A 27247-nucleotide genomic window follows, 5' to 3' on the forward strand; every position below is an offset into this window, starting at 1 on the left:
TCAAAATACAGTTTAAGGCACAGTGTGGCTCAAGCTGGCCGTATGCTTGTTTGCCACCGACGTGGTATTAAAAAAAACGTATGTATAAGTTACTCTATGTTTACGTAAGGTGCTAGTGCTGCACTCTGGCGATGGCGGCAGAACATTGCAGTAATACTCCCTATTAAACCGTAATGGACGGTTACAGTTTACGGGTCTAATTGAACCGTCCGTTGCGGTTTACGGTTCAATTTGTTATGGTTTTTTTTTTAATTCTATTTAACATTCGGCCAACATTGCTACCTACATATATACGGTGGCTAAAAAATAACTACATTCCCGTTGCCAGGGAGGTTTTGGGACTATACTGAGCAACTTTTAGTATGGGACCGACCCCGAAATCGCGAAACAAAAATGTTACCTTCCCATAGAAAATGTATGAAACAGCCAAAGCATTTAGTTACAAATGTTATTCTCTAGGGCTCTGCTCCCCCCTGGCGACGCCCTTGAAAGCCTTGCTGGGAATTAATTCCTCGAAACGTTTTTTATGGATTTAATTTTAATTTGATCGGCTTATCTTCCTCGCCTATAGGTTAGGACTTAAATAAAATTACATAATTTTGTTAGGTTTCTGCATTTATTCTATTTTTTGACATTATTTCTCCACTTCTTCTCTGATAAAAATATGTTTTAAGGCATCTGTGGGGGATATCCTTAACACAGAGTCTAAGGCAAGCATTTTGTCTAGCAATTCTCTGAGTTGGGTAGCTTTCCTTTCAACATTTATCGACCTTCCAATTTCTTTTCCCAAATCTCGAGTTACTTTTATGTTGCTGTATTCCACTACCTTTTCTCTGCCAGTAACTTCATCTTTTTTGTGAAGGAGGAAATTATGGTTGTAATTGAAGTGCTGGTCTTTAAATATGCCTTTTCTCGCCATCTTGTTTGGTATTTTCCCTTTGATATCCATGAAGCATTTCAACATTTTGTTGTTCGAGCCGCCTGTGAAGAGTATTTTTCCTACCGCCATTTCGTAAATCGTGCACGCGGTTGACCACATGTCCACTCCGTGCGAGTACGGCAAACCTAAAATGATTTCGGGGGCTCTGTAAAACCTAGACACTAGATAAGGCGTGGGTTCCGTATCGTGAACCTTACCCGCCGAACCAAAATCACACAGTTTCAATATATTTTTCTTCTCGTTTACCAAGATATTATCCGGTTTTATATCAGCGTGGATGATATCCAGCTTCTTTAGGTGTCTCAGCGCTAGGAGAAGCTGCCTGCTGTAGCTCACCAGTGCTTTCAAGTTTAATCCATGTCTACCATATTTCTTTATAATGCCGCGCATATCCATGTGAAGAGGCTCTAATACTAGACACAAATGACTCTTGTGCACAAAATGACGCAACAGCTTTACGCAATGATATTTATCATCGGGGTCTGCGTCATTGACTTCTTTCAAGAAAGCAATTTCTTTTATAGCAGTTTTCCTCATTAGATCGTTATTTCTTGTTATTTTTACGGCTACATCAGCATTTGTAGCAGTGTTATCTTGAGCGCGCACTACGTTGGCAAACACGCCCTGTCCATAAGTATCTTTTATAGTATATCTGTAGTTCAACACGTCACCAATTCTAATGTTATAGTAGCCATCTGGGTCGTCCCAGTTAGCGGTCAGCTGAGGATTGTCATTGTTGTTATCTTTGGTGACACCAGCTGTCACATTATCATGTGTAAAAGTATCCACATCAGCAAACATGTCAGTTGATGCTTTAGTCATATCAGCAAGCATGTCATTCGATTTTTTGGTTGCATCAGTGTCAGTAGTTTTACTAACTGATCTTATGATGGCCTCTTGATCATTTTCATTATTATCATTTAAAGTTTTATGAGATGTAATAATATTTTGAGCTATTGTTTCTGCATGATTTTCATGTGTAGATTTTAGTTTTTCTAATAGTTGTTTTCGTTGTCTTCTTCTGATTTCTATAATATTTTCCTCATCTTCTGAATTCTCATCATAATAATGAGGGGGACTATCAACAAACTTACGTTGTTTTTTACCATCATCCTTTAACTCATTGTCTTGACTTTCACTTTTACGTTTTTTATGAGGTTCTCTAAAGTTTTCAGTGTTTCTTGGTTTCTTGTCATATGTTCTAGATTTATTGTATTTAGAATGTTCTGCAGAACTTTTTGATATTTTATTTAATTCTTCTTGTAATATTTCCCTTTGTTTGATAAGTTCCTCCATAGTGGGCATGCTGGTTGGGAGTGGTGGTGTCCTTGACTCAGGATAGTCTTTCATTCTGGAATGGCCACCTGTTTGATGTCTTTTCCTATGTTTCGTATTTTTTACTTCTTCATTTTTGAATGTCTCAAAGGATTTTCCCTTGCGGCCGTCATCATTTCGGTGAGCCATAAAATCAACTTTTATGCAACTGAAAATTTTGATAGTTCTCTGAAACTTCAGAATTGAAGACTGCTGGAAATCTGTAAAGATATACCCAAATGTAATTAAAAGTTAAACTAATCAAATATGAAAATATAATTAAGAAATTGATGTCAACTAATAAAATATCGTTTTCTAGTTAAAATATTTATTTGCAAGCATTGTCTGTTTCACTTTCATGAAAGTTAATGTGTTATGAATGGTGCCAAACGGTTTGCAAAACTAACTCTCATGAAGTTGATAAGTTGCAGTAATAAGTATGTGTAACTATATCAGTGATTACATTTCCCTCCCTGTGGACATCTGTTTAGTCTCAGGGCCAACATGATTCATTAATTATGTTGGTAGGTTTTACGAAGATGTATTGTCATCTTCACATATCCATTAAAATGTGTTTATTTTGTCCATTAATTTCCATCATGTTCATTTTACTTTACCATCCATGGTTTGTATTTTTGTCAGTCAACAGATGGCATTTGCAATCTTGGCTAGAAAAAACACAAATAATGTTAGCTCAAATGCGAAGCACAAAAACGTGTAATCTCAGATAATATTAAATAAAATTTGAACACTTGGTAAATACTCATCCATTAGTTTTTGATTTTTCAACCGTACACATAGCATGAATTTCAAATGGCAAAGGAATGTAAATACAAGTTAGAATTATATCTTGAAGTTATATGTATAGTCAAGGTGTTAAATATTGACATGAACAGTACAAAAAAATGTACACAGAACCTTATAGCCCTTACATTAAGTTAGTGTGCACATATTTTTGGTACTATATATATGACAATAATTAATACCTTGATTGTATAAGCTATATGATTGTAGTGTATGGGTAAAAGACATGTTTCACTGTCACTACAATAACAACATCTTGCTTTCATGCACTCACTTATTTCACAACTTACGATTTATTGTGTATGTAATTTGATTTTAGGGCTATAACTGATAGAAAATGTTATATTCACTATTATATAAATAGGCATAACCTGTATTTAGTGAAGATAAGCAAATGTATTTAGACACTTCAGTATTTTGAATGTTTCACTTTATTTCATTTGTGACTCATAAATCTTAGTCTTCCTCCAAATAACAGTTTTGGGTACATTATTTATTAATAAGATACATTTCAGACAACCAAAGGTTGAGGAAAATGTCGATCAGCACAATGCTTGTGGTGTTAACATATCATTGAGAGTAAAGAAATGCAATGCAATATAGTAATCCAAGTGGTTTGATGTAGACCCAATTTCTAACAAGTTAATGTGGGTCAATAGGCTTCAAGTTGCATCACAGTTACATTCATATATAATACACTAAAGTTAAAAAAATCGGAATATTACCACTCTGTATAATTTAACACATTTCTTGTTCCAGATTAGGTTCCCTAAAATGAACACGTCACTGTAAATATATTAGAGGATAGGGAGCATATACGATGAAATTCATGATATGGGCACAGTTCAGTTGATTTGATTAAAAAACAAAAAGAATTTATGCTGTGAACATTCACCGAAATCCGGTACCTGTTCACGGCTAAAATTCTCAAAATGAATACAATTATTTATTGAAATAATAACCAAAAACTCAAGAAATCACTGCAAAATTCTAGTTTTGTGAAATTTGTTTAACACTGACAGTGACATCTGACATTGTGATTGTCAGATTGTTTTTTTTTTTTTATGGACTCGTTACAATACCTATTCGCCAAGTGGCAAAATCAATTGAAATAAAAGTTAGACCAAGATACGTTGGAAGCGATTTTGACAGTCCAGGCTTGTTCCAGACTGCGCAAGTGTTATTCTAAACGGCAAACATCTATGAAATTATGACGTTTACTTAATACTTGCACGGGGTGGCCTATCAAAATCGCAGCCAACTTAGCTCGGTCTATCTCTATTTGTGACGCTTCATGGTCTTTATGGTAGTCGGCGCTTACGCTGTTATTAATGACGCTCCAATACTAATGCGGTGCTACGCAACTTAAGCGCCAACCGCTATAAGCTACCTTTACAGATGGAAAGTCACATTTAACACCCAAAGTGTCAATTTACATCCATACTTTATCAGGCCTACCGCAAAAACCGTAATTCGTAAATTGCGGGGATCTTTCTCTTTTACTCTCACTAAGATATAATTAGAGTAACAGAAAAAAATGCCCGACACGTCGGGCCTGAGCAAGAGTACTTTTCCGTTTCACCATATATCAGCACATCGTTAACAATGTTTGAAACGTAAAAAATGGTTCATATGCAAAAATTTAACATTTGAGGCATTTTTTCTTTTCAAATATTGTTAACGATGTGCTGATATTCCGTGAAACGGAAAATGATTCTCAGGCCCGACATCGAGACTGATTTCGGGTCCGATATCGGGTAGTGTGAATGCAGACCTCATTCGCACGAGCGATTTTATACCCGTGTATTTAGACCACGAGGCCAGTGGCGCTTTTTTATCGAGCGTTATTGGATTTTAGACTGTCCTTACAGTCCGTACCGTCCTTACGTGTCCTCAGTCAGTACGACAGCTTAAAAAGCGCCGCGTTAAAACCTGACTTTGAACCTTTTTTCTTCGCAAGTGTGATGAAAAATATTGTGTGTAACTCCAGGGGTAAGAATATTGTTACTCGAGTCTTTAATTCACTCCAGCCTGCGGCTGTTGTGAATATATATAGACTCTCGTACAATATTTCACTAACCCCCCTTGTTGCACATGTACGTAGTGTTGGAAATAAGAGGTGAGGGGTAGGAGTTATCTTATAACTTTAAACAAGTAATTTTTGTATATATAAACACCCACAGCCATAATACAATGTATACACCGTGTTTTTATTGAATTCCGTTAACTCCGGTTTATGGGTAAGTACGTTTAAGGAAACTAAATCGCATAGTTAATTTTCAAAAAAAAATTTTTATTTGTTATTTTTTTTATATATTTTTTTATTCAAAGTAATTTAATGTTGCATATAGCGTTGTTGTAACACTGGCATTACATTTAATTCAACCAAACAATTGAAAACTGTGACATATCAATGTCATTTCCAACATCGATCGTCCGAGATAGTACTTACGTCCCCTATATAGGTACTTACTTTACTCTTTGGTTTAGTATCAAATTTAAAGACACGTACTAAACACTAATCACTATGTAAACAGGCCCTTAGGTCAGCTAGTCTATAAGCTGTTAAGGGTTTTATAAGATTAAATTATAGATTATATCTGAAATGGAGTTAATTAGAATACCGGTGTCTTTGAGAAAGTTACTTAATTTATATATTTATTTATATTTTGGGGACTTATCTCTGGGAAAACGGTATGTAATGTTAATTGTGTAATTTAATTTTAATATATTTTTTTTGTTATTTAATTTTAATTGTTTAATTTAATTTTAATTGGTTTTACTTTAATTGTATGTAACAACTTAATGGGCTCTTGGCCTGAATTAAATGTTTTTATTATTGTTTGTTTCTCCATTTTGGTTTTCACAGACTTATAAATCCCGCTCTTTTGATAGGCTTGCGTGGGGATATAGAGGCCCCTTGGAGAGCTTTAATGTCATGTAGAGCGCCTGCTGGAACCCGTTCACAGGTGCAACAATAAACACCCATGAATTGGTCGCAGCAGGCATTGGGACTGTTGTAGAAAAAGTGAACAGTATACCGGTCTATGGATTGAACTTTGGGTGTACTATGAGACTGGGTTATTAAAAAGACGTCCGGACACCTGCCATAACAATGTTTCCACTAGTTATCGAGGCAGGCGGTCACTTGCCGCCCCTAGATGGACCCCTGAAACTGCCGTCATAAAGACGACCAGGAGCAACATCGGTGTGAGCGGTTCAGGGGTGTCGAGAGGTGTACGCCGCTTTCTACCAGCCACTGTGCCAACTCGCGTCTTATGCATGTTTCACTTCCACCCTTGGAGCATATAGCTCTAACGACTCCTCTCTAGATGGCCAATGAAGGCAAGCCAAAGATGGAGACTGAGAATCTGACCGACTCACGGGAGCACTCGGATCCTTGGGGTCATTACTCGGGCGATGCTAAATGGGAAGATACTGGAGCGTCGTAGATTCCTATCGGAATCGAAAGATTAGATGATAGAAAGAAACAAAGTTTATATAAAGTTTTCTTTGCCAGCGAGCAGGAAAGCGTAGGTGTACAGATTTTATTAGTTAGACAATTATTAGTACGCATTTCCTTAATCGGAAGTTTCTTGTTTTACGATCACAACTTCAACGCCCGACTTTCACATTGTATCCATTGTGTCCATTGTATTGTCAGATTTATTAATAGCATTATTATAGCATTATTTTGGACTAAAATGATCTAATCCACAATCTGCTTAACGATTTGTTGAATCCCCCAAACCCCCACTAATAGACGACTAAAAGACAGCCCCATGTGCAGAGCGTGCATGGAAGAATAGGAAACAACAAAACACATTCCCCTAGACTGCAAACAGGTAGAAGTATACAGGAGCAAATACTTAGAGACTCCGTGCACACTAAGGGAGGCAGTTAGCAACCTGAAAACATTGCAAGGCTTCGTGGTGGAGCTAGTGTGGTTAGAGTAGCGCTATCTAGCTCGTTTCACGAAAAATAAGCACAATGGTCGATTTGCGGAAAACCCCCAGAATGCCCAGAAGCACTAACTAGAAAGCTAAAAGTGGTGAAGGTAGACTCCACGGAGTAGTAAGCTGTCACTCATATCTCAATCTGACGCGCTGGAGTAACTACAAAAACCCCCTCTTGGGCTCCCCAACCATTCACATCCAGTTTTTTTAAGCTCGAGTAACTTCTAATAGGGTTTTCCATCTACAAATCTTAGGGCAGATTTGTGTCCCAATAAATTCTTTTGGACTATAAGAACATGTTAAACTACTTTTAGGGGACCTGTAATGACCATATTTTTGTAAATATTAATTTAAAGTACCTGGGCGACCGAGCTTTGCTCGGTTATAACTATTTATTGTAATATGGTGGTGTATAGGTGATAATCTTACCTACATTTTTTTACTAAATTAAACTTGTCTAAAGCAATAAAAATTAAAAAATTATATATAAACTTGAACATATAAAAAAAAAACAAAAGTTAGTCACCGGGCGAGATTCGAACCCGTAACACTCGTTTAGTAGTCCGCGTCTTAACCCGCTGGACCAGACGGACAGTGGCCGGCAACACGAAATTAGCGACCATATTCTGCGTCGAAAGAAAAACGCATGAAAACTCGAAAACACGCGTTTTCCCAAACATAAGACTAATCTAGATCGATTGTTTACCCCCAAAAACCCCCATATACCAAATTTCAGCAATATCGTTAGAGCCGTTTCCGAGATCCCGGAAATATATATATATATATATATATATATATATATATATATATACAAGAATTGCTCGTTTAAAGGTATAAGATATCTTTTGGCACACGTCACGTGACCAAACTGCAAACGTCATTGAAAATTCTGATGACGTCACAACTCTCAGATTGACACTGTTGACAGTTAGGCGATAAACTACAAATGACAAATGTCAGTTGACAGTTCGTATCTTCTACGTGTGTATGTAGTTATGTGTCAAACCGTAAACTGTGACGTCACACAATTTTCAATGAGCGTTTTGGGCGCGAAAGCATCTGTCAAAATATATTTTGTTAATTTAACATATTTAAAGCCGTTTTTAGTATAAAAGTTGAATTTTACGGCAACTTTTAGTTAATATAGAACGTAATACAAGCGTTTCAAAAAATTGGAAACAACCCTATTTAGCATCTTGCGCTCCCCTACTATAAACAATGCATTAATTATTTCGTTAAAACCGTTTTATTAAAATAATGGCAATGTGGGGCTATACGGAGACGGTGTGAGAGAGAAAGAAAGAAAAGAATTATTCAAACAACTAAAAATATAAATTCAATTAAATTTTGCACCCGCCCATAAGCTATACTTAACCTAGACAATACTTATCTAAAAGTGTGCTTAATTTACAAATAGGAGCCAGAGATCTATCTATCTGTGTATTTAAGTATTGATATATTATCTTCTATATATATAAATGCATGTGTCCTGACTGACTCATCAACGCAGAGCCGAAACTAATTACAAATGCTAGAAAGAAGAAATTTACACACTAGGTTGAATTTATAAAGTGTATAAGAGCTAAGAAGCGATTTTGAGAAATGCAACCCCTAAGGGGGTTATAAAGTGGATGAAAATTTGTATGGGGTTCAAGTTTTATTTTAAGCGAGGAACTTGAAACTTCGTAAAAAGGTATTTTAATAAAAGAAAAGGAAACTAATTTTAGCGTTTTTAAAAATTCATCTTCTAAGGTGGTGAAAAATGGGTTGAAAATTTGGAGTTCAAAATATTTTTCGAGTGCGGAACTTGAAACTTTGTATATATGCATATTGTTAGAATACAAGAAAAGTGATTTCCGGATTTTTAAAAATAATCCCCTAAGGTGTCGAAAAAGGGGTTGAAAGTATGTATGGAGATTAAAATGTTTTTCGAGTGCGGAACTTGTAACTTTGTATATTTGCATATTGTTATATGAATACAAGAAAAGTAATTTCAACGTTTTTAAAAATTCATCTCCTAAAGTGGTGAAAAAGGGGTTGAAATTTTGTATGGAGATCTAAATGTTTTTCGAGTGTGGAACTTGAAACTTTGTATATTTGCATATTGTTAGAATACAAAAAAAGGTGATTTCAGCGTTTTTAAAAATTCATCCCCTAACTGGGTTAAAAAGGGGTTGAAAGTTTGAATCCATTACAAATGCTTTGAAACTTCTAAGATAGTCATAATACCCGATTACAAAAAAAAAATATTCAACATTTTTGGAAATTCAACCCCTAAGGGGGTAAAAAGGAGCTGAAAGTTTGAATGGGACTCCAGTTTTATTTTAAGCTAGGGATTTAAAACTTCGTTAAAAAGATATATTATTAAAATACAAGAAAACTAATTTCACTGTTTTTCAAAATTAATCCCCTAAGGTGGTGAAAAAGGGGTTAAAAATTGGTATACAGATCAAACAAAAAAATACAAATGCGGAACTTGAAATTTTGCATATACGCAAATTATATTATAAAATAAGTAATTTACAGCGTTTATAAAAAATCATCCCCTGAAGGAGTAATGAGTTGAATTTTTTTAAGTAAACCAAAGCGGGAGTTAATATGGCCAGAAACTTGAAGTTAGCTCATCAGGTTACATTTATGACGTGTACCTACAAGAAAAAATAACCGGTCAAATGCGAGTCGGGCTTGCGCACGAAGGGTTCCGTACCATTACGCAAGAAACGCCAAAAAAAAATCAAGTTTGTTGTATGGGAGCCCCACTTAAATATGAATTTTATTTTGTTCTTAATATTTAACAGCAACAGGAATACATTTTCTGTGAAAATTTCAATTGTCTAGCTATAACGGTTCATGAGTTACAGCCTGGTGACAGATAGACGGACGGATAGTGGAGTATTAGTAATACGGTCCCGTTTTTGGGTACTAAACATTAATAAGTTTTCAAAATGTATCCCGCAAGTGTATAGGTGATAATCTTAACTACATTTTTTTACTAAATTAAACTTGTCTAAAACAATAAAAATTAAAAAATTATATATAAACGTGAACATATAAAAAAAAATATACCAAATTTCAGCAAAATCGTTAGAGCCGTTTCCGAGATCCCGGAAATATATATATACAAGAATTGCTCGTTTAAAGGTATAAGATATATAAATATATTTCTGTGATCTCGGAAACGGCTCTAACGATTTCGCTGAAATTTGGTATATGGGGGTTTTTGGGTGTATACAATCTATCTAGATTAGCCTTATGTTTGGGAAAACGCGTGTTTTCGAGTTTTCATGCGTTTTTCTTTCGACTCAGAATATGGTCGCTAATTTCGTGTTGCTGGTCACTGTCCGTCTGGTCCAGCGGGTTAAGACGCGGACTGCTAAACGAGTGTTACGGGTTCGAAACTCGCCCGGTGACTAACTTTTGTTTTTTTTTTTTAGTGAATATATTCGGAGATAATTGCTCTGAAAGAAAAAAAAATGTGTCCCCCCCTCTAACTTTTGAACCATAGGTCCAAAAAATATGAAAAAAATCTTGGAAGTAGAGCTTAAGAAAGACATTAAATGAAAACTATAGCGGATATGATCAGTTTAGCTGTTCTTGAGTTATCGCAAAAAGTTTCCCCTTCATAGTAAAAAGACGTACACCCACAGTTCATCCCTTGGTTAACAATTTACCATACTTTAAGCTCCAGTTTAGCTTATTGTGACGGAAGAGTAACTACGGAACCCTACTCTGAGCATGGCCCGACATGCTCTTGGCCGGTTTTTGTTCTACATTGCATTCAATACGTATAATGTGTTTGTCGATATCGATAGAATACAGGAAGATGTACATCATTATCAGCTAGGAACCGGTAGTGACGTAATCGAATAAAGATGCTTCCACTTAAGGACGTTTGGAAACATAACTATAACACTAAAGTTCCATATGACTGAAATTCGGTCGCAAGAGGTAAGCTTGTAAGTGGCTTGTAAATATAAAGAAGAAATTACACATGCTTGCGCACGCATGCATCACAAATGCCAGATTTATAGAGATATTTATAGTTTGTAGGACAATTATGTAAAGTAAAAATGTAGGGCTCGAAAAGTAAAATGCACTCTGGAAGGTGATAAGTTAAATAAAAATGAACATTATAATGATAATATTATAAATGAGAAAGTTTGTATGTTTGGATATTTGAATGTTAGTACCTCACGCAAAATCAGCTGAACTGGGTGAGATGCAAATACATATTGCACCAAAAAATATAGGTGAAATATGATTAAGGTAGTAATTTATTTACAATAGTTTTACTTATATATATATATATATCCGAACGTACTTTCAACTTTTCGACAACCCTATGAAATGGGATCCGGATATGATGCACAAATTCTCTATTTTGTCTGTTGCCTTCCATGTATATAAGCTTTACATTTGCGTTTGCGGAATTAAGTTGCACTATGTGCCAAATATCGCTTAAAGGAATATTCTTTCTGTGAATGAATCAGTTTGAAGTCAATAATGATAGAAGATCTACATCCAAAATATTCAATAACGTTGATTTGACTTTTTTAAACAAATTTAAACTTAAACGCAAACGGCCCTCTCCTTAGGCAAGTAAAGGCGTTCATAGATGTCACTTAAAAAATGAGACTGTTTTGTTCTTAGTCTATGTCCAACGTGGCGGCTGAATAATGCAGCAGGCGTCAAGTAGTGTGGCGTTTTGTAAGATATTCGTAAATAGTTAAATTAAGTGTTACTAAATGTCAGTGTAATTTTTATGACTTATAGTTAATATGAGTAGGTATTACGATTACGGTAACGCGATATCATGGTGAGTAACTTTCGTTTGAACACCTGACATCCATATTGTTTGGGTTCCGTAAACCTTTTTCCTAAAAACTTAGTTTTATAGAATATTTGTTTGTCTATTTGGCTACCAACATTTCATATCATTAAAAAATGTTTACTCGTGTGTGGTGTCGGTCCATTAAAAAAAATTGCCATATTCGCGGCGGGGGAGGTGCGCTATGAAATGTCCAGGCACAACGTGAACTATTAAGGTCATTTTGTACTGTATTAAAAACATTACTATCCTATAAATCGTATGATATAGAACTCTATTGCATCCTTCTTAAATCCGATGAACAGTTGGCGATCGGCCTTTTAGTTGTGGCATATTAATAGTCAATTTTGATTTTTATTTACTTCTAGTAGTTATTATAATTAACACTCAGTCTTATTTGATGACGCCGCAACCATCGTCTATTTTTTGTTTTATTAAACGCTTAGATACTTTTTACATTTTGTTTTGTTATTAGCTTGCCAAAACAATACCATAGTATCCTAACTTCAATATCAGTTAAATTAGGAAATATATGCATGAAGTATATGAAAATGTATATAAGTAGTTACATGTTATTAATATATTTTGTTTGCCCAATTAAAATAGTTTGAACCACTACCAGCTTTATGGATAGTTAAATTAAACCCATAGGTATTTTGTGTTTTAATTAACAGCTTATATATCAGATTGTTATCAAATAGTAACATATCTATTCCATACACGGCGGGAAGAAGTTGATAACTTACGATATTAAATTGAAGAAATTCGAACCTCATGTAATTATATTTTAAGTTCAAATTTGTTCAATTTTATATCTCTAGCTATCAGTGGCGTTGCGTCACAAATATTCGTAGGGAACCCGGAGCTCATTCTGCTTTCCTTTTATCCATGAACCTATAGTGAAAGTACTCAATGGGCTGAAATTAGACAAGCCGGTAGGAATCGAGTTCTTTGAACAATCCGCCACTGCTAGCTATTATCAACTTCTTCGCAGTGTGTACCATATTATAAATATATTTAAAATTATTTTTATTATAAATGCTCTATCTATCTATATATTTCATGTGTCTACAGATCAAAAGTAGACTAAAAAGAAGGCTTAGAATAAAGTATTTAAAATTGTTTTTTTTTTTGTGCAATTTTTTTATTGAATTTTTAATCTTGTCCCCATCCCTCCTGACTGTTGCAAGTTTCTCTCACATACAATGATTTGTTGTTTATGTGTCCACAAGCTAGCCTAGACTAAAACACTAAATGCCTAATGCATTGCTGCTCAGTGTTGTGTCAAGTCCAGGCTGACTATGGAGCAACTTGTTGTTAATGGTATACTTTTCTGGAAAATTTCATTGACAGGACAGTCATCTTATTTCTCTTATCTTTAGCTCCAGTCTGCCCGAAGCCACTCCCGGTCACATTGCAAACTTCTAATATACTTTTTCTCCTTAGCAAGCTCCTTCACAGCTGCAGTGGAATAATTTATCAAAATAATCAAAAAGGGAACACCAACATTGATCTAAATTGTCGTAAAACATCGTAGAGGACTTGCGGTTCGTTTAGTGGTATTAAAGCTGAAAGACATGTTTTAACCATTGATGACTAAAAGTAATTATTCAATTGCAGATGTCACTAGAGCCCTATCCCTTTCATCTAAATTTGGTGCTTAGTGTAAGAGAAATAGGAGACGGCCGTGCAGTGATGTTCCACAAGAAATTTTCCAGAAAACTCCCACAGTTGTGTAGTTGACTTTTGATTTACGTCTGTTGTGACGGCTGAATTTCAGTTGACATGAGATGGTCGCTCATCAACAATGGTTAAAACACGATCTTCAGCGAGGGTAGGAAATGCGGCACCGGCACCCTCGGAAAATGGCAACTCGTCCGAACTTAGATCGCGGCTCAAAGCTACCGAAAACGGACGTTCACATAAGAACAACAACTCTAGGCAAGTGTCTTTACCTCCCAGCCGCAGCACTCCAGTGTGGATGTCGCAGTCTAACAGTTGATGCATGAATCATGGCTTCGGTGTTGGGGCGTTAGTGTGATTTGCTATAAACTGCACCTCTTAGGTTGTCATAAGACGGATGACATACAAGAGATCACTATTTTCTCAAAGGCGAGCCCCAGTACAGTCCTTTACATGAACATGTGTGGTCCTAGACGCATGTACTGCTTTGACTGTTGCACAGTCAAGCTGCAAAATATGAAATTGCCATAATATCTTCACTAGCTCTAATTTGAAATACTGCACAACTGTAAATTGAACATAAATTATTTCCAAAAATCAATGCCAATAATAGTTATAATTCAACAGGAACAACCAGGCACTAGGGTCGAGCGGCGTACCGGGCGGTGGCTCGCAGGGTAAGGACCCGCTAGCGCCGGGTCTGGCGTCGCAGCGCAACCTATACCAGCACCCCGCCGTGAGTGGGTACAACACGGACTCGCGCGCGCAGGGCATGCCGGTCACTGTAAGTGTTCAACAGGAAGCGCTAGGGTCGAGCGTGGCAGGCTGGGGAGACCCGCTGGCGCCGGGTCTGAAGTCGCAGCGCAACCTGTACCAACGCCCCGCCGTCAGCGGGTACAACACAGACTCGCGCGCGCAGGACATGCCGGTCACTGTAACCGTTTAACAGGAGGCGCCAGGGTCGAGCGTGCCGGGTCGGGGAGACCGCTGGCGCCGGGTCTGGCGCCGCACGCAGCGCAACCTGTACAAGCACCCCGAGTGGGAAACAGTCACCAAGTGAAATTGGAACAAAATCTCTTCATAACAATAATACATATGCCACTCTAGTCACATCAGTGGCAGGCTGGCAGCTCAAATATTATACATTGGATAAGCCTTGGTTGCTTTTCTTAAAGGTGTTCAGAATAAGGTGCTCATTTATCTCTCAAACTAGGCAATTTGGCGGGAATCGAGTTTTAGTCAGAGTTGCACAATATCATACAGTTGCATTTGTTTCTGAAACCTTGGCTATCTAAAAAAATTGCAAAATTAAAAAAGTTGTCATAGCCTGGCCAGGCAGGCTGGGTAGCCAGCTACCAGATTGTGAGTTGCACTTGCAATTAAAGGCACACAAAATTCAACAAGTTTTCCCATTAAATTTTCAGATTTTTATCCTTTTCAGGATCATAAAAATGTCTCAATTATATTTCCAATTTTACATTCCTGTTCTTCTAAACGGTCTACCTGATTTAAAATGGCGCTTGAAAGTGATTTTGTTCCGCAGGCACGACAAAACATGTACGCGGGCGGCATGTACCACGGGTACGGCACGCCGGGCGCCGCGCTGGCGCCCATGCCGTCGCCCTCCCCCACCGCCCCGCTGCCGCCCTACCCCGTGCACCCAGACGTTAAGTTCAAGAAGTAAGTACAGAATTAACCCCTATAGACCAATGGACACGATATCGGGTTGGTTAAAGCGTAATTTATCCCAATCGCAACAGAAACACATAAATCTTATATAAAAAAATGGTGGAGAGGCGACATGTTGACCTATTGCAGTTTCGTTATATCGTACATAAATTACGTCACACGAGTTTCAAGATGTTTTTGGACCCCTCCCCCTCATAGTCACACCTGGTCACATTTGGCACACACGTCCCCCCCCTGGTGTGACGTCAGATATATGGCAATTTTGCTTTCAACGAAATCGGGAATTCGAATTAGGTATTTTTATTTTAATAAAGACTTTTTTTGATAAATGTAATTTTGGTAAGTTTATAACACGAAAATGATTCGGAATAAAAATTACATTAATAACAACGATTACAATTGCAAAATTAAGTTAATTAACTATAAGTTTTTGCCCTGCCAAAATGTGGTAAGGGCAATCAAATATGTCTGTTTGGGAACATATTAACTCCGAATTTGTTTCAGATTGCCTTTTTACGACGTGATGGCAGAGCTGATGAAGCCGACCACAATGATGCCGACACAAGCGGGCCGCATGCAAGAGGGCGCCTACCAGTTCCACCTCACTCCCGCGCAGGCCACCGACATCGCCTGCGGCAAGGACATCATCGGCACCAGCAACAAACTAGACTACGTTATACAGGTGAGAACTAGGACCTATACCTGAACGCTACGCTGGGAAACTAGGGGCGTAGTGGCGGTAGAAGTGAGGGTACACCCAATTAAAATGCCACTTTGATCAGTGAGACGCGCGGAAAAATTGATACAAGAAATCCATAGGGCCCGTGAACACACCGTGTCGTTACATCGCGGACATTTGACGCGTCCATCTCCCCCTTTTGTGGACCCATGCCATATGGAAGGCTAACTCCCGGTGCGCGTGGGCATTCATACTTCTTTATTATATTGAGAACCTAGTGAAGGATGAATCAAAAAACAGTCTTCTGATAAAAGACTACCCTTTATACGAAAAAAACTATACCGTGTGCACGTTTTTCTTTTACTTTCTTTTTATCTCTTCGCGCCCAAAGACACACTTTAACGTTAACCATTTTGCTCAACGGATTTGTAGGATAGATTCCAAAAAACATCTAAATAATCTTATTAGAGGCGTGTAAATATATTGTTTGTTGACAGGCCCAATTGAGGTTTTGCCTTCTGGAGACAACATGTGAACAAGAAGACTGCTTCCCGCCAAGTGTTAATGTTAAAGTCAACAACAAAATGTGTCCATTGCCAGTGAGTATTTCTGTTATGAAGTTGTGTTTAAAGAATCTTACTACTGATTCAATTTTTATTTATAGTGTTATTCCTAGGTTAGCGTGATAAACTGTTGGTTAGCAGATTTAGTATTAAATTGCCCTACTATTCTTTAAAGTACTTTAACTTCATAGTTTTAAAACGAATACGGGACTTAAAACTATGAACGAAAATCGTGTTGGTTTAAATTAAATAATGTACTTTAACTTATTCATGAACCCTTGTGAATTGCTAATATTTTCAGGATGTAGTTAGCTGACAGATAAAATATTTTTTTTTTTTTTTAAATACATAGAAAATAAAGCTATATTTTGTAATACAAAAAAAAAAAAAATTGATAAGAGATGTTGATTGATTTTTTTTAACTTTAACGCAGCATAATGAAATGTGTGAATGTGCAGAACCCTATCCCGACCAACAAGCCGACCCCGGAGCCGAAGCGGCCGCCGCGGCCCGTCAACATCTCCTCGCTGGTGAAGCTGTGTCCCACCGTTGCCAATACAGTCCAGGTACAATCATTATTACCATTCCATTTTAACTCGAATGGGTGCTGCTGTAATACAGTGCAGGCATAGCTGAAGTAAATTCACAAATCAAGGTTGATCGCCTTCATGAATTGAGAATTTGTATATGTAGATATGATTTGTTTCCGCCACCGTCGCCATATATGAAGATAAATAGATCCATCCATTTTAATTTAAAGTGGTGCATTTGGGAAATTTGCCTATTCCGCATATGGTACAATGGTACAAATAGTGGAAAGAATAATGGATCCTGTGTTGTGCAGCTAAAGAGGTCTCCATCTCCATTCAGCCATGCATTTGGAACAGTTAGAATTGCGAAGTTATATGTCAGTTGTGGTGTTGTAAATGGGTAGATCAACACTTGTTCGGGGTCATCCATTAATTACATCACACGTTTAGGGGGAGGGAGGGGGTCAAGAAAATGTGACATGTTGTAACAAGGGGGAGGGGGAGTCACAAACTTTGTCGCGTCACTTTAACTTCACCAGTATTTTTTTAAAGTTTAGTAACAAATTCGATTAGCCGATTTTGTTAAAAAAAAATGCGAAAAATGTGACGTCACACCAGGGGGGGGGGGGGGGGTTGCTAAATGTGACAAGAAGGGGGAGGGGTCAAAAAACCTAGAAATTCGTGTGATGTAATTAATGGATGACCAAGGGGTTATTAGGGACAAAAACATCAACATAAAAAAAGTTATATCATATTCTACTATATATTTCTATTATAAGTGCAGATGGCCTATGATGTATTGGGCTTATAACTTATTTCAAAACAGGTGACGTGGGCGTCGGACTTCACGCGCGCATACGTGCTCAGCGTGTTTCTGGTTCGCAAGCTGACCTCCGCCGAGCTGCTGCTCCGGCTCAAAAATAAGGGCACCAAGAACCCCGACTACACGCGCTCGCTCAGTAAGTGAAGCTTTATAGTTTATACCATGGACCTAAAAAATACAAGAACACACTGAAAACGAAACTGGGACTTCATACAAACGTACTTATTGGGTTTGCGCCAATGCCCTGGAGTAACTAGTGAATATGTGCGTCGCGCGCAAACACGAGGATATCGGCGTGTTATGAAATCACAGCTTCGTCTCAGGGATTTTACCTCTGCCTATCTTTTAACTCTGGGCTTTAACTTAACTATTTTTACGGTTCCGTAGCCAAATGGCAAAAAACGGAACCCTTATAGATTCGTCATGTCCGTCTGTCTGTCTGTCCGATTCTGTCACAGCCACTTTTTTCCGAAACTATAAAAGCTATACTGTTCAAACTTGGTAAGTAGATGTATTCTATAAACCGCATTATGATGTTTACACAAAAATACAAAAAAAAAAACAATAAATTTTGGGGGTTCCCCATACTTAGAACTGAAACTCAAAAAATCTTTTTTCATCAAACCCATACGTGTGGGGTATCTATGGATAGGTCTTTAAAAATGATATTGAGGTTTCTAATATCATTTTTTTCTAAACTGAATAGTTTGCGCGAGAGACACTTCCAAAGTGGTAAAAAGTGTGTCCCCCCCCCCCCCCCCCCCCGTAACTTCTAAAATAACAGAATGAAAAATCTAAAAAAAATATATGATATACATTCCCATGCAAACTTCCAACGAAAATTGGTTTGAACCAGATCTAGTAAGTAGTTTTTTTAATACGTCATAAATGGTACGGAACCCTTCATGGGCGAGTCCGACTCGCACTTGGCCGCTTTTTTTCTAATGCTAAAAAAACTGTAACTACATAATTATAATATACAATTTATGTTATTTTGTTAATAGTACCCAGTAGTAGCTAATAGCACCGCCCACAATCGCTGCTTTAGTAGTTTTTATTTAATACGTCAAAAATAAAAAATAAAATTTTTTTTTCATCAAACCCATACGTGTGGGGTATCTAGGGATAGGTCTTCAAAAATGATATTTAGGTTTCTAATATCATTTTTTTCTAAACTGAATAGTTTGCGCGAGAGACACTTCCAAAGTCAAAAAATATGTATCCCCCCCCCCCCCCCCCTGTAACTTCTAAAATAACAGAATGAAAAATCTAAAAAAAATATATGATATACATTACCATGCAAACTTCCACCGAAAATTGGTTTGAACCAGATCTAGTAATTAGTTTTTTTTTAATACGTCAGAAATGGTACGGAACTCTTCATGGGCGAGTCCGACTCGCACTTGGCCGCTTTTTTTAACAAATATTTCTTAAACTAATAATAACTTTGTTACAGTAAAAGAGAAGCTGTCGGAGGACTACGACAGCGAGATCGCGACGACATCCCTCCGCGTGTCCCTCATGTGCCCGCTCGGCAAGATGCGCATGTCGTGCCCGTGTCGCCCCGCCAACTGCGCGCACCTGCAGTGCTTCGACGCCTCGCTGTTCCTGCAGATGAACGAGCGCAAGCCCACGTGGGTGTGCCCCGTGTGCGACCGGCCCGCGCTCTACGACTCGCTGGTGGTGGACGGGTGAGTGTCCCGGTCCCACTGCTGGACGCCTCGCTGTTCCTGCAGATGAACGAGCGCAAGCCCACGTGGGTGTGCCCCGTGTGCGACCGGCCCGCGCTCTACGACTCGCTGGTGGTGGACGGGTGAGTGTCCCGGTCCCACTGCTGGACGCCTCGCTGTTCCTGCAGACGAACGAGCGCAAGCCCACGTGGGTGTGCCCCGTGTGCGACCGGCCCGCGCTCTACGACTCGCTGGTGGTGGACGGGTGAGTGTCCCGGTCCCACTGCTGGACGCCTCGCTGTTCCTGCAGACGAACGAGCGCAAGCCCACGTGGGTGTGCCCCGTGTGCGACCGGCCCGCGCTCTACGACTCGCTGGTGGTGGACGGGTGAGTGTCCCGGTCCCACTGCTGGACGCCTCGCTGTTCCTGCAGACGAACGAGCGCAAGCCCACGTGGGTGTGCCCCGTGTGCGACCGGCCCGCGCTCTACGACTCGCTGGTGGTGGACGGGTGAGTGTCCCGGTCCCACTGCTGGACGCCTCGCTGTTCCTGCAGACGAACGAGCGCAAGCCCACGTGGGTGTGCCCCGTGTGCGACCGGCCCGCGCTCTACGACTCGCTGGTGGTGGACGGGTGAGTGTCCCGGTCCCACTGCTGGACGCCTCGCTGTTCCTGCAGACGAACGAGCGCAAGCCCAAGTGGGTGTGCCCCGTGTGCGACCGGCCCGCGCTCTACGACTCGCTGGTGGTGGACGGGTGAGTGTCCCGGTCCCACTGCTGGACGCCTCGCTGTTCCTGCAGACGAACGAGCGCAAGCCCACGTGGGTGTGCCCCGTGTGCGACCGGCCCGCGCTCTACGACTCGCTGGTGGTGGACGGGTGAGTGTCCCGGTCCCACTGCTGGACGCCTCGCTGTTCCTGCAGACGAACGAGCGCAAGCCCACGTGGGTGTGCCCCGTGTGCGACCGGCCCGCGCTCTACGACTCGCTGGTGGTGGACGGGTGAGTGTCCCGGTCCCACTGCTGGACGCCTCGCTGTTCCTGCAGACGAACGAGCGCAAGCCCACGTGGGTGTGCCCCGTGTGCGACCGGCCCGCGCTCTACGACTCGCTGGTGGTGGACGGGTGAGTGTCCCGGTCCCACTGCTGGACGCCTCGCTGTTCCTGCAGACGAACGAGCGCAAGCCCACGTGGGTGTGCCCCGTGTGCGACCGGCCCGCGCTCTACGACTCGCTGGTGGTGGACGGGTGAGTGTCCCGGTCCCACTGCTGGACGCCTCGCTGTTCCTGCAGACGAACGAGCGCAAGCCCAAGTGGGTGTGCCCCGTGTGCGACCGGCCCGCGCTCTACGACTCGCTGGTGGTGGACGGGTGAGTGTCCCGGTCCCACTGCTGGACGCCTCGCTGTTCCTGCAGACGAACGAGCGCAAGCCCACGTGGGTGTGCCCCGTGTGCGACCGGCCCGCGCTCTACGACTCGCTGGTGGTGGACGGGTGAGTGTCCCGGTCCCACTGCTGGACGCCTCGCTGTTCCTGCAGACGAACGAGCGCAAGCCCACGTGGGTGTGCCCCGTGTGCGACCGGCCCGCGCTCTACGACTCGCTGGTGGTGGACGGGTGAGTGTCCCGGTCCCACTGCTGGACGCCTCGCTGTTCCTGCAGACGAACGAGCGCAAGCCCACGTGGGTGTGCCCCGTGTGCGACCGGCCCGCGCTCTACGACTCGCTGGTGGTGGACGGGTGAGTGTCCCGGTCCCACTGCTGGACGCCTCGCTGTTCCTGCAGACGAACGAGCGCAAGCCCACGTGGGTGTGCCCCGTGTGCGACCGGCCCGCGCTCTACGACTCGCTGGTGGTGGACGGGTGAGTGTCCCGGTCCCACTGCTGGACGCCTCGCTGTTCCTGCAGACGAACGAGCGCAAGCCCACGTGGGTGTGCCCCGTGTGCGACCGGCCCGCGCTCTACGACTCGCTGGTGGTGGACGGGTGAGTGTCCCGGTCCCACTGCTGGACGCCTCGCTGTTCCTGCAGACGAACGAGCGCAAGCCCACGTGGGTGTGCCCCGTGTGCGACCGGCCCGCGCTCTACGACTCGCTGGTGGTGGACGGGTGAGTGTCCCGGTCCCACTGCTGGACGCCTCGCTGTTCCTGCAGACGAACGAGCGCAAGCCCACGTGGGTGTGCCCCGTGTGCGACCGGCCCGCGCTCTACGACTCGCTGGTGGTGGACGGGTGAGTGTCCCGGTCCCACTGCTGGACGCCTCGCTGTTCCTGCAGACGAACGAGCGCAAGCCCACGTGGGTGTGCCCCGTGTGCGACCGGCCCGCGCTCTACGACTCGCTGGTGGTGGACAGGTGAGTGTCCCGGTCCCACTGCTGGACGCCTCGCTGTTCCTGCAGACGAACGAGCGCAAGCCCACGTGGGTGTGCCCCGTGTGCGACCGGCCCGCGCTCTACGACTCGCTGGTGGTGGACGGGTGAGTATCGCGTATTTCCCCGAGGCCCGCCAACGGTTTGTATTGATTATCCCCAATGATGTGAAGCTCATGTTGTCACGGATTATTTCTAATCGGTCTGAACTTTGTTATACCTTGGAAATTAATATTGAGCTATACATAAATAAATATACCTCCTTTGCCTCTTTTGAGTTCGGTGTGGCCAAGATGCTTTGAAATGCGCCTACATCTAACCTACTATTAAGATTTAGTGACTTGTTTAGTTAGGAGTGGGTGTTGTGAAATGATGTTAAATGTGAAATTGGTATATCCCAGATACTTCCAAGAGGTGCTGACGTCGCCGCGGCTGGCCGGCGACTGCAACGAGATCCAGCTGCACGCGGACGGCAGCTGGTCCGCGCACGCGCCGCCCGCGCGCGCGCCGCAGGCCGCGCAGCCCGCCGCCGAGCCCGTCACGCTCATCGCCGACGACTTGGGTCCGTACCACTACCACTGCCACTACCTCTCAGAGCTCCTCTACCCAAATGAGGAGGGATTTAAATCTTCTCGGTCAGAGGTGTAGCACATTGTAATATGCCTACTTGAATAATAAACTATCTTTATCTTATCTTTATCTCATATGTAACCGTATGCCAGCCGAGACACTATTCATTGATAGGAAACGCCAATAGAAACTTAAATAACGTATGAAAATAGTCACGTTACTTTTCGGAGCATCTATCATCCCGATCCTTTTTTTTCGTTTGATGATTGTCGATGTATGGTCATCGTGGCTAGGCCCCCGGGTTGTCCAAAAGTTCGCTTACCAGAAAAAATTTCTCGGATCGAAAGAGCGATGCGCGCCTAATGAACTGTAATTACATCCCGGTCCTTTAATCATACAATTGACCCGTGACAAGTTAAGTAGATTAGATACTTCAAACTTGATGATACAGTTTATGAGTCTACATAAACTTCATCATGCTGCATGCTATAAAAAAATCATATTTAAATGCACATTTCACCATTGCACACTGGAACCCGCCCATACATTGCTGTGCTCAAAACTCAACTTTGCAATCGTGGGTATTTTGAACTCAAATTGAAATAAACAGGGAAATATTGCACCTCATTGCAAAAAAATACCTTCATTATCAGTTGTCATTACGTAGTTGCATTAGTTCAAAGATCTAGGATTTTATGTCACGTCAGTGCTAATTTGTATTGATTAACAAAATACGAGGGTGGATTGAAAAATTCGCGGCCTGAATATTAAAAACAAAGTCAAATACAGTCCAAATGTTCGGTAGTATCTTATCGAGCCATATCACTATCCAATGCATTTTTAGTTTTGACATTACAATAAACCTTCACTGACCGCAACCAACGCTAAGTTAATAGGAGTATTACTGTAATATTCTACCGCTGGAGAACAACACTAGCATATATTGTAAACCATAGAGTAATACATATATACATACTATGCCTTAAACAGTTTTTGAGATGTTTTCACTATGACATTGATGCGTCAAGGCGGTTTGTTTACAGAGGCCAACCGCGAAAGTACGCCTCCTACGCAGTTTTGCGGATGATTGAGGATGTTCTTATTAAATTAATCCTTCATCCAACAGAGGTGATACCAGTGGAAGGAAACGGCAGTAACGCCAAACGCGCGGCAGTCGGGGAGAACCGAACGCCAAAAGCCACAGAGGTCCTCGTGGACCTGACTTCGGACTCCGAGGACGAGCTGCCGTTGAAGCGGAAGGTGCCGCAGCCCAAAACCACGCCGCCGGCCGAGGTCACCGTCAAGACTGATGATACGTATTCGTCTTCCAATGGTGAGAAAAATCATTCATGAAGCCTATATTGTAGCAAATATGACAGTTAGAGAGAAATAGACAAGGATGATTTAGAAAAATGCTATAGTCGAAAGTCACATTATCAACTGAAGTCACTGTTACCACTGCTGACAACAGATCTTTAAATAGCCGGGTCCACACAGAGCGAGAATACGCGCGAGGGATTTTTTTCACGCACAATACGCGTGTACAATGCGCGACACATGCAAGACCCGAGTCTAACGGTACCCGATCTGTGGCGCCACTAACCTGCGCGCGTTTTCCTCGCTCGAGTTCGCCGCTTCGACCGAGGCACGTTTACACTGGCCGTTTTGTGTGTGAGGAAATTGCCTCGCGCGTATGCTCACTCTGTGTGGACCCGGCTAGTGATTAATATTGTATTCATTGTAGTTATTTATAGTGGTCTATGCTCCAGATTAATGGGTGGACCACTGGTTGGATTCTAAGACAATATTAACAGGTTAGGGACGCTACAGATCGGGTACTGTTAGACTCGGGTCTTGCATGTGTCGCGCATTGTAGACGTTAGCCACAGGTGCACTGCGCGTCTCGTAGTTTGAGGTTGAATGCGCGGTACAAACAAAGCGCGCGCGTAGCCGGTGGGCTGGGTGTGTTAGCGGCTCGTATCACTCTCGAGACGCGTGGCGCTGGATGGTGCAGTCGTGTTAAAGTTGATTCACTAGGCATTTAAAGCTGTAATTGTATCATAATGTAGTGTTGTGCTGAATTGTCCCCGTGTGTTGCAGGCGTGGAGGCGGTGTCGTCGTCGGGCTACCGGTCGCCGGGCGGGGGCGGGGGCGGCGGCGGCGGCGGCGGCGCGGGGAGCGCGGTGATCTCGCTGGACTCGCCGTCGCCGCCCGCGCCCGCCTCGCCCGCCGCCGCCGACCCGCTGCCCGACACCACGCCGCCGCACCTCTCCATCACGCCCGTCGACCAGTGTGAGTCTGTCTGGGAACTGATACTAATATCAAACTCTAATAAATGTCATATACTAACTAAAACTGATCGAGGCCTCCGGTGCCCCAGGCTGGAATAGACCCGGCGTGCAGACTATCGCGGCAGGTGCTTGAGCCTCTCGGCCACCGGGGTCAAAATTCTGAAAATAATTTAATTTGTCCTACTTACTTTGTTATACTTCTAATAAATACTAATATCACCTGGCACGAACCAACATTATACGTTTCACGCGATAATGTCGGATCCTTGCGATATTACTGTCATTTATCCAGCTGATCCCTCCGATTACACTGCGAAGACTCCGTGAGACTACGTATTATTTGTAAAAAAATGTCCCTTAAAACGGTTGCTTTATAATTTGATTTTTACAAATTAAATTTTTAGTTGAGTGCATTGCTGTTGAAATTACCTACTTTAAAACATGTAATTTAAAACACACCTGCTTAAGATCTTGTAGACCCCTACCGACTTTAAGTAATTGGATACTAAAATGTAGAACATGTGCAGGCACCAGCAACAACAGCGAGCGTGAGGAGGGCGAGGCGGCGCCGGCGCACTGGGCGCCCTACGCCGACTCGGACCGGGACTCGCATGACTCATATAGAAGGTACGCTACTCAGTGAACTTTATTGTTCATGAAATTCTAATATTAAAAGAATCATGCGTGCGTGAAGAGGGTATTTTTGTAGCTTAAATTGGAATGAATAACTTGGCACTGACATTCCGCCAGTAAAAAGAGGACCCTTGTACCGCTACAGTTGACATACAATTGATTTAGCTTTATAGCCCTAAGCAATTATTGAATCTACATGTGGAAAAAGTCTAGATTGATAATGAAAGGTCAGAGTCAAACTTGAGAATCTGAAAGTCCGATGTGGTTACAGAATCTGTTGTGGTTGTAATACTTCAATGTATCTTTCAACTGGACAGCAGGAACTTTTCTCTATCCTCAGTCATATCAATGTTAAGCAATGCTATCTCTCGGCAGGTACTGACTGAGGGAGAAGAGTGGCCGCCGCTCGTACGCCAGCGGCCACTCGTCGGACGAGGAGCACGAGCCCGGCTACCCCGAGGTGCCCGTGCTGCCCGCGCAGTAGCCGCCGTGGCTCGCCAGGACTACTGCCGCGCCACGCCAAACGAACTCTACTTCTGTATGACGCACCAGCGGAAACGTGCGGATATCTTCATACAATCCTGGGGAACGTTGTTTGTTGGAAGTTACGTTCGTGAAAAAATTACCTGTAAAGTTTCGCACTTGTCATTTTGAACGTAAATTCAATTATTATTTAATTATATTGTAGGAGCGCCATTTCGAACGTTGACAGTATCTACATCTTTAAATCTAAACAAGTAACGGACCAATCAATATTAAATGTGGCGCCGGCATCTAACATCTCAGCTGATAGTGAAACTATACAGGTTTTTAACGGACTTAACTCTGATTCTCAGTGGTTTGTTCAACTCAACCATCAGTGGATGCTGGTGAAAAATCTTCCTCGAGTTATGATGTCAGTTTAAACAAGAGACTATTTGTGTTGGTATTGCAGTGATGTGAAATATCACATGGACTGAATTAATTGTAATGTTTGTCCCGACTGAAAGACATTGGGAGGTTTAGTGTAGTATCTATTATTAAATTTTAGTTAATCATTTAGTACAGGATGCAAGTTCCATCGCACGGTTACGCAGGTTTTCTACTTTTGCATTACCTTATTTATTACCAAATATTAAAAAATGATTCTTGTACCTTAAAATCTAAGTAAGGCTTAGGCTAGTCTTATGGTCGCACTCGGGTTCTGTTTGCTGCTTATTGCGATCGTTGTGAGAGTGGAAGTACCATTTTCATTTTTGATTTGCTCAATTTTTTGAGCTTACCCTTTAATGTTAATACTAAAATGAAATTATTTATATTATTTCTTGTAGACCTGTATGATACGAAGTTTAAAGGATGTGTGATCTTATTCGCCAAAAATGATGGCATAAACCGACACAATCATTGACTATTTTCAACTCCAATTTGTTTTGACTGTGAACAATTCAGTAATAATTAAGGGTTTAGAATTGCCAATAATTATTTTTCTAAACATCTCTTATCACGATTACGTTGTCTCGACGATGTTAATAGATCCAATCACCTAATATTTATTATAAGGTTTAGAATAATTTACGGTGAATATCAGACACTCCATTATGAAATGTAGTGTTAGAAGCTTATTGCGTTGCGATCACTACTGTAAGATAAATTAAAATAAATGTAAATAATTCAGGTAAAACATGTGTTTCAATGTTATATTTATAATAAGTAACTCACTTCTCACATAACGGAACGTTGGATTTAATACCAATATAATACAGGTGGTTTTTTTAATAACTTGCAAATATTTCACGATGTGAATGCTGAGCAACTTGCTATGGGAGCAACCCTGTAATCACGAAAAATTTAGTGGTTGTTTCATACATGTTGGCTGGTGGAAGTCAATTTTTTTTTCCAGATTTCAAGATCAAGCCGTTATCAACTTATACTATATGTATA

The 27247-nt window shown here is 41.5% G+C and overlaps 2 protein-coding genes across 7 annotated transcripts; one reads left to right on the forward strand and one right to left on the reverse strand.

The window, feature by feature from the left end:
• Positions 1 to 597: 597 nt before the first annotated feature.
• Positions 598 to 4085, reverse strand: LOC133527711 (serine/threonine-protein kinase PRP4 homolog). Of its 5 annotated transcripts, XM_061864853.1 has the most exons (4): positions 4021 to 4063; positions 3784 to 3844; positions 2718 to 2922; positions 598 to 2475 (listed from the first exon to the last, which is right to left on the reverse strand). In XM_061864853.1, the coding sequence occupies exons 3-4, from the start codon at positions 2758 to 2760 to the stop codon at positions 635 to 637; spliced, it is 1884 nt and encodes a 627-aa protein (XP_061720837.1). In that variant the 5' UTR covers positions 2761 to 2922; positions 3784 to 3844; positions 4021 to 4063; the 3' UTR covers positions 598 to 634. The 5 variants fall into 5 exon arrangements, with proteins under 5 accessions (XP_061720837.1, XP_061720836.1, XP_061720838.1 ...); XM_061864852.1 differs by having other exon boundaries at positions 3784 to 4085; XM_061864854.1 differs by lacking the exon at positions 3784 to 3844 and having other exon boundaries at positions 4021 to 4081.
• Positions 4086 to 11656: 7571 nt separating this feature from the next.
• LOC133527713 (E3 SUMO-protein ligase PIAS3) lies at positions 11657 to 26987 on the forward strand. Of its 2 annotated transcripts, XM_061864856.1 has the most exons (14): positions 11673 to 11830; positions 13623 to 13783; positions 14153 to 14309; positions 15069 to 15205; positions 15719 to 15896; positions 16391 to 16492; positions 16915 to 17022; positions 17813 to 17945; positions 19266 to 19500; positions 22235 to 22395; positions 23530 to 23736; positions 24504 to 24695; positions 25222 to 25321; positions 25703 to 26987. In XM_061864856.1, exons 2-14 carry the CDS (start codon positions 13650 to 13652, stop codon positions 25707 to 25709), a joined length of 1851 nt encoding a protein of 616 aa, XP_061720840.1. In that variant the 5' UTR covers positions 11673 to 11830; positions 13623 to 13649; the 3' UTR covers positions 25710 to 26987. The 2 variants fall into 2 exon arrangements, with proteins under 2 accessions (XP_061720841.1, XP_061720840.1); XM_061864857.1 differs by lacking the exon at positions 13623 to 13783 and having other exon boundaries at positions 11657 to 11830.
• The last annotated feature ends 260 nt before the right edge of the window (positions 26988 to 27247 follow it).

This window comes from Cydia pomonella, chromosome 18 (genome assembly GCF_033807575.1).
Source record: "Cydia pomonella isolate Wapato2018A chromosome 18, ilCydPomo1, whole genome shotgun sequence".
Lineage (NCBI taxonomy): Eukaryota > Metazoa > Arthropoda > Insecta > Lepidoptera > Tortricidae > Cydia > Cydia pomonella.

Excerpts from the sequence above, each read along its gene's own strand:
- LOC133527711 (XM_061864852.1), bottom strand. The coding sequence starts at position 2,760 with ATGTTGGCCCTGAGACTAAACAGATGTCCACAGGGAGGGAAAT. Across the intron at positions 2,476-2,717 it reads ATGTCCACAGGGAGGGAAAT|ATTTCCAGCAGTCTTCAATT; the intron begins GTAATCACTGAT and ends ATATCTTTACAG.
- LOC133527713 (XM_061864856.1), top strand. The coding sequence starts at position 13,650 with ATGGTTAAAACACGATCTTCAGCGAGGGTAGGAAATGCGGCACCGGCA. Across the intron at positions 15,206-15,718 it reads CCAGACGTTAAGTTCAAGAA|ATTGCCTTTTTACGACGTGA; the intron begins GTAAGTACAGAA and ends AATTTGTTTCAG. Across the intron at positions 15,897-16,390 it reads AACTAGACTACGTTATACAG|GCCCAATTGAGGTTTTGCCT; the intron begins GTGAGAACTAGG and ends GTTTGTTGACAG.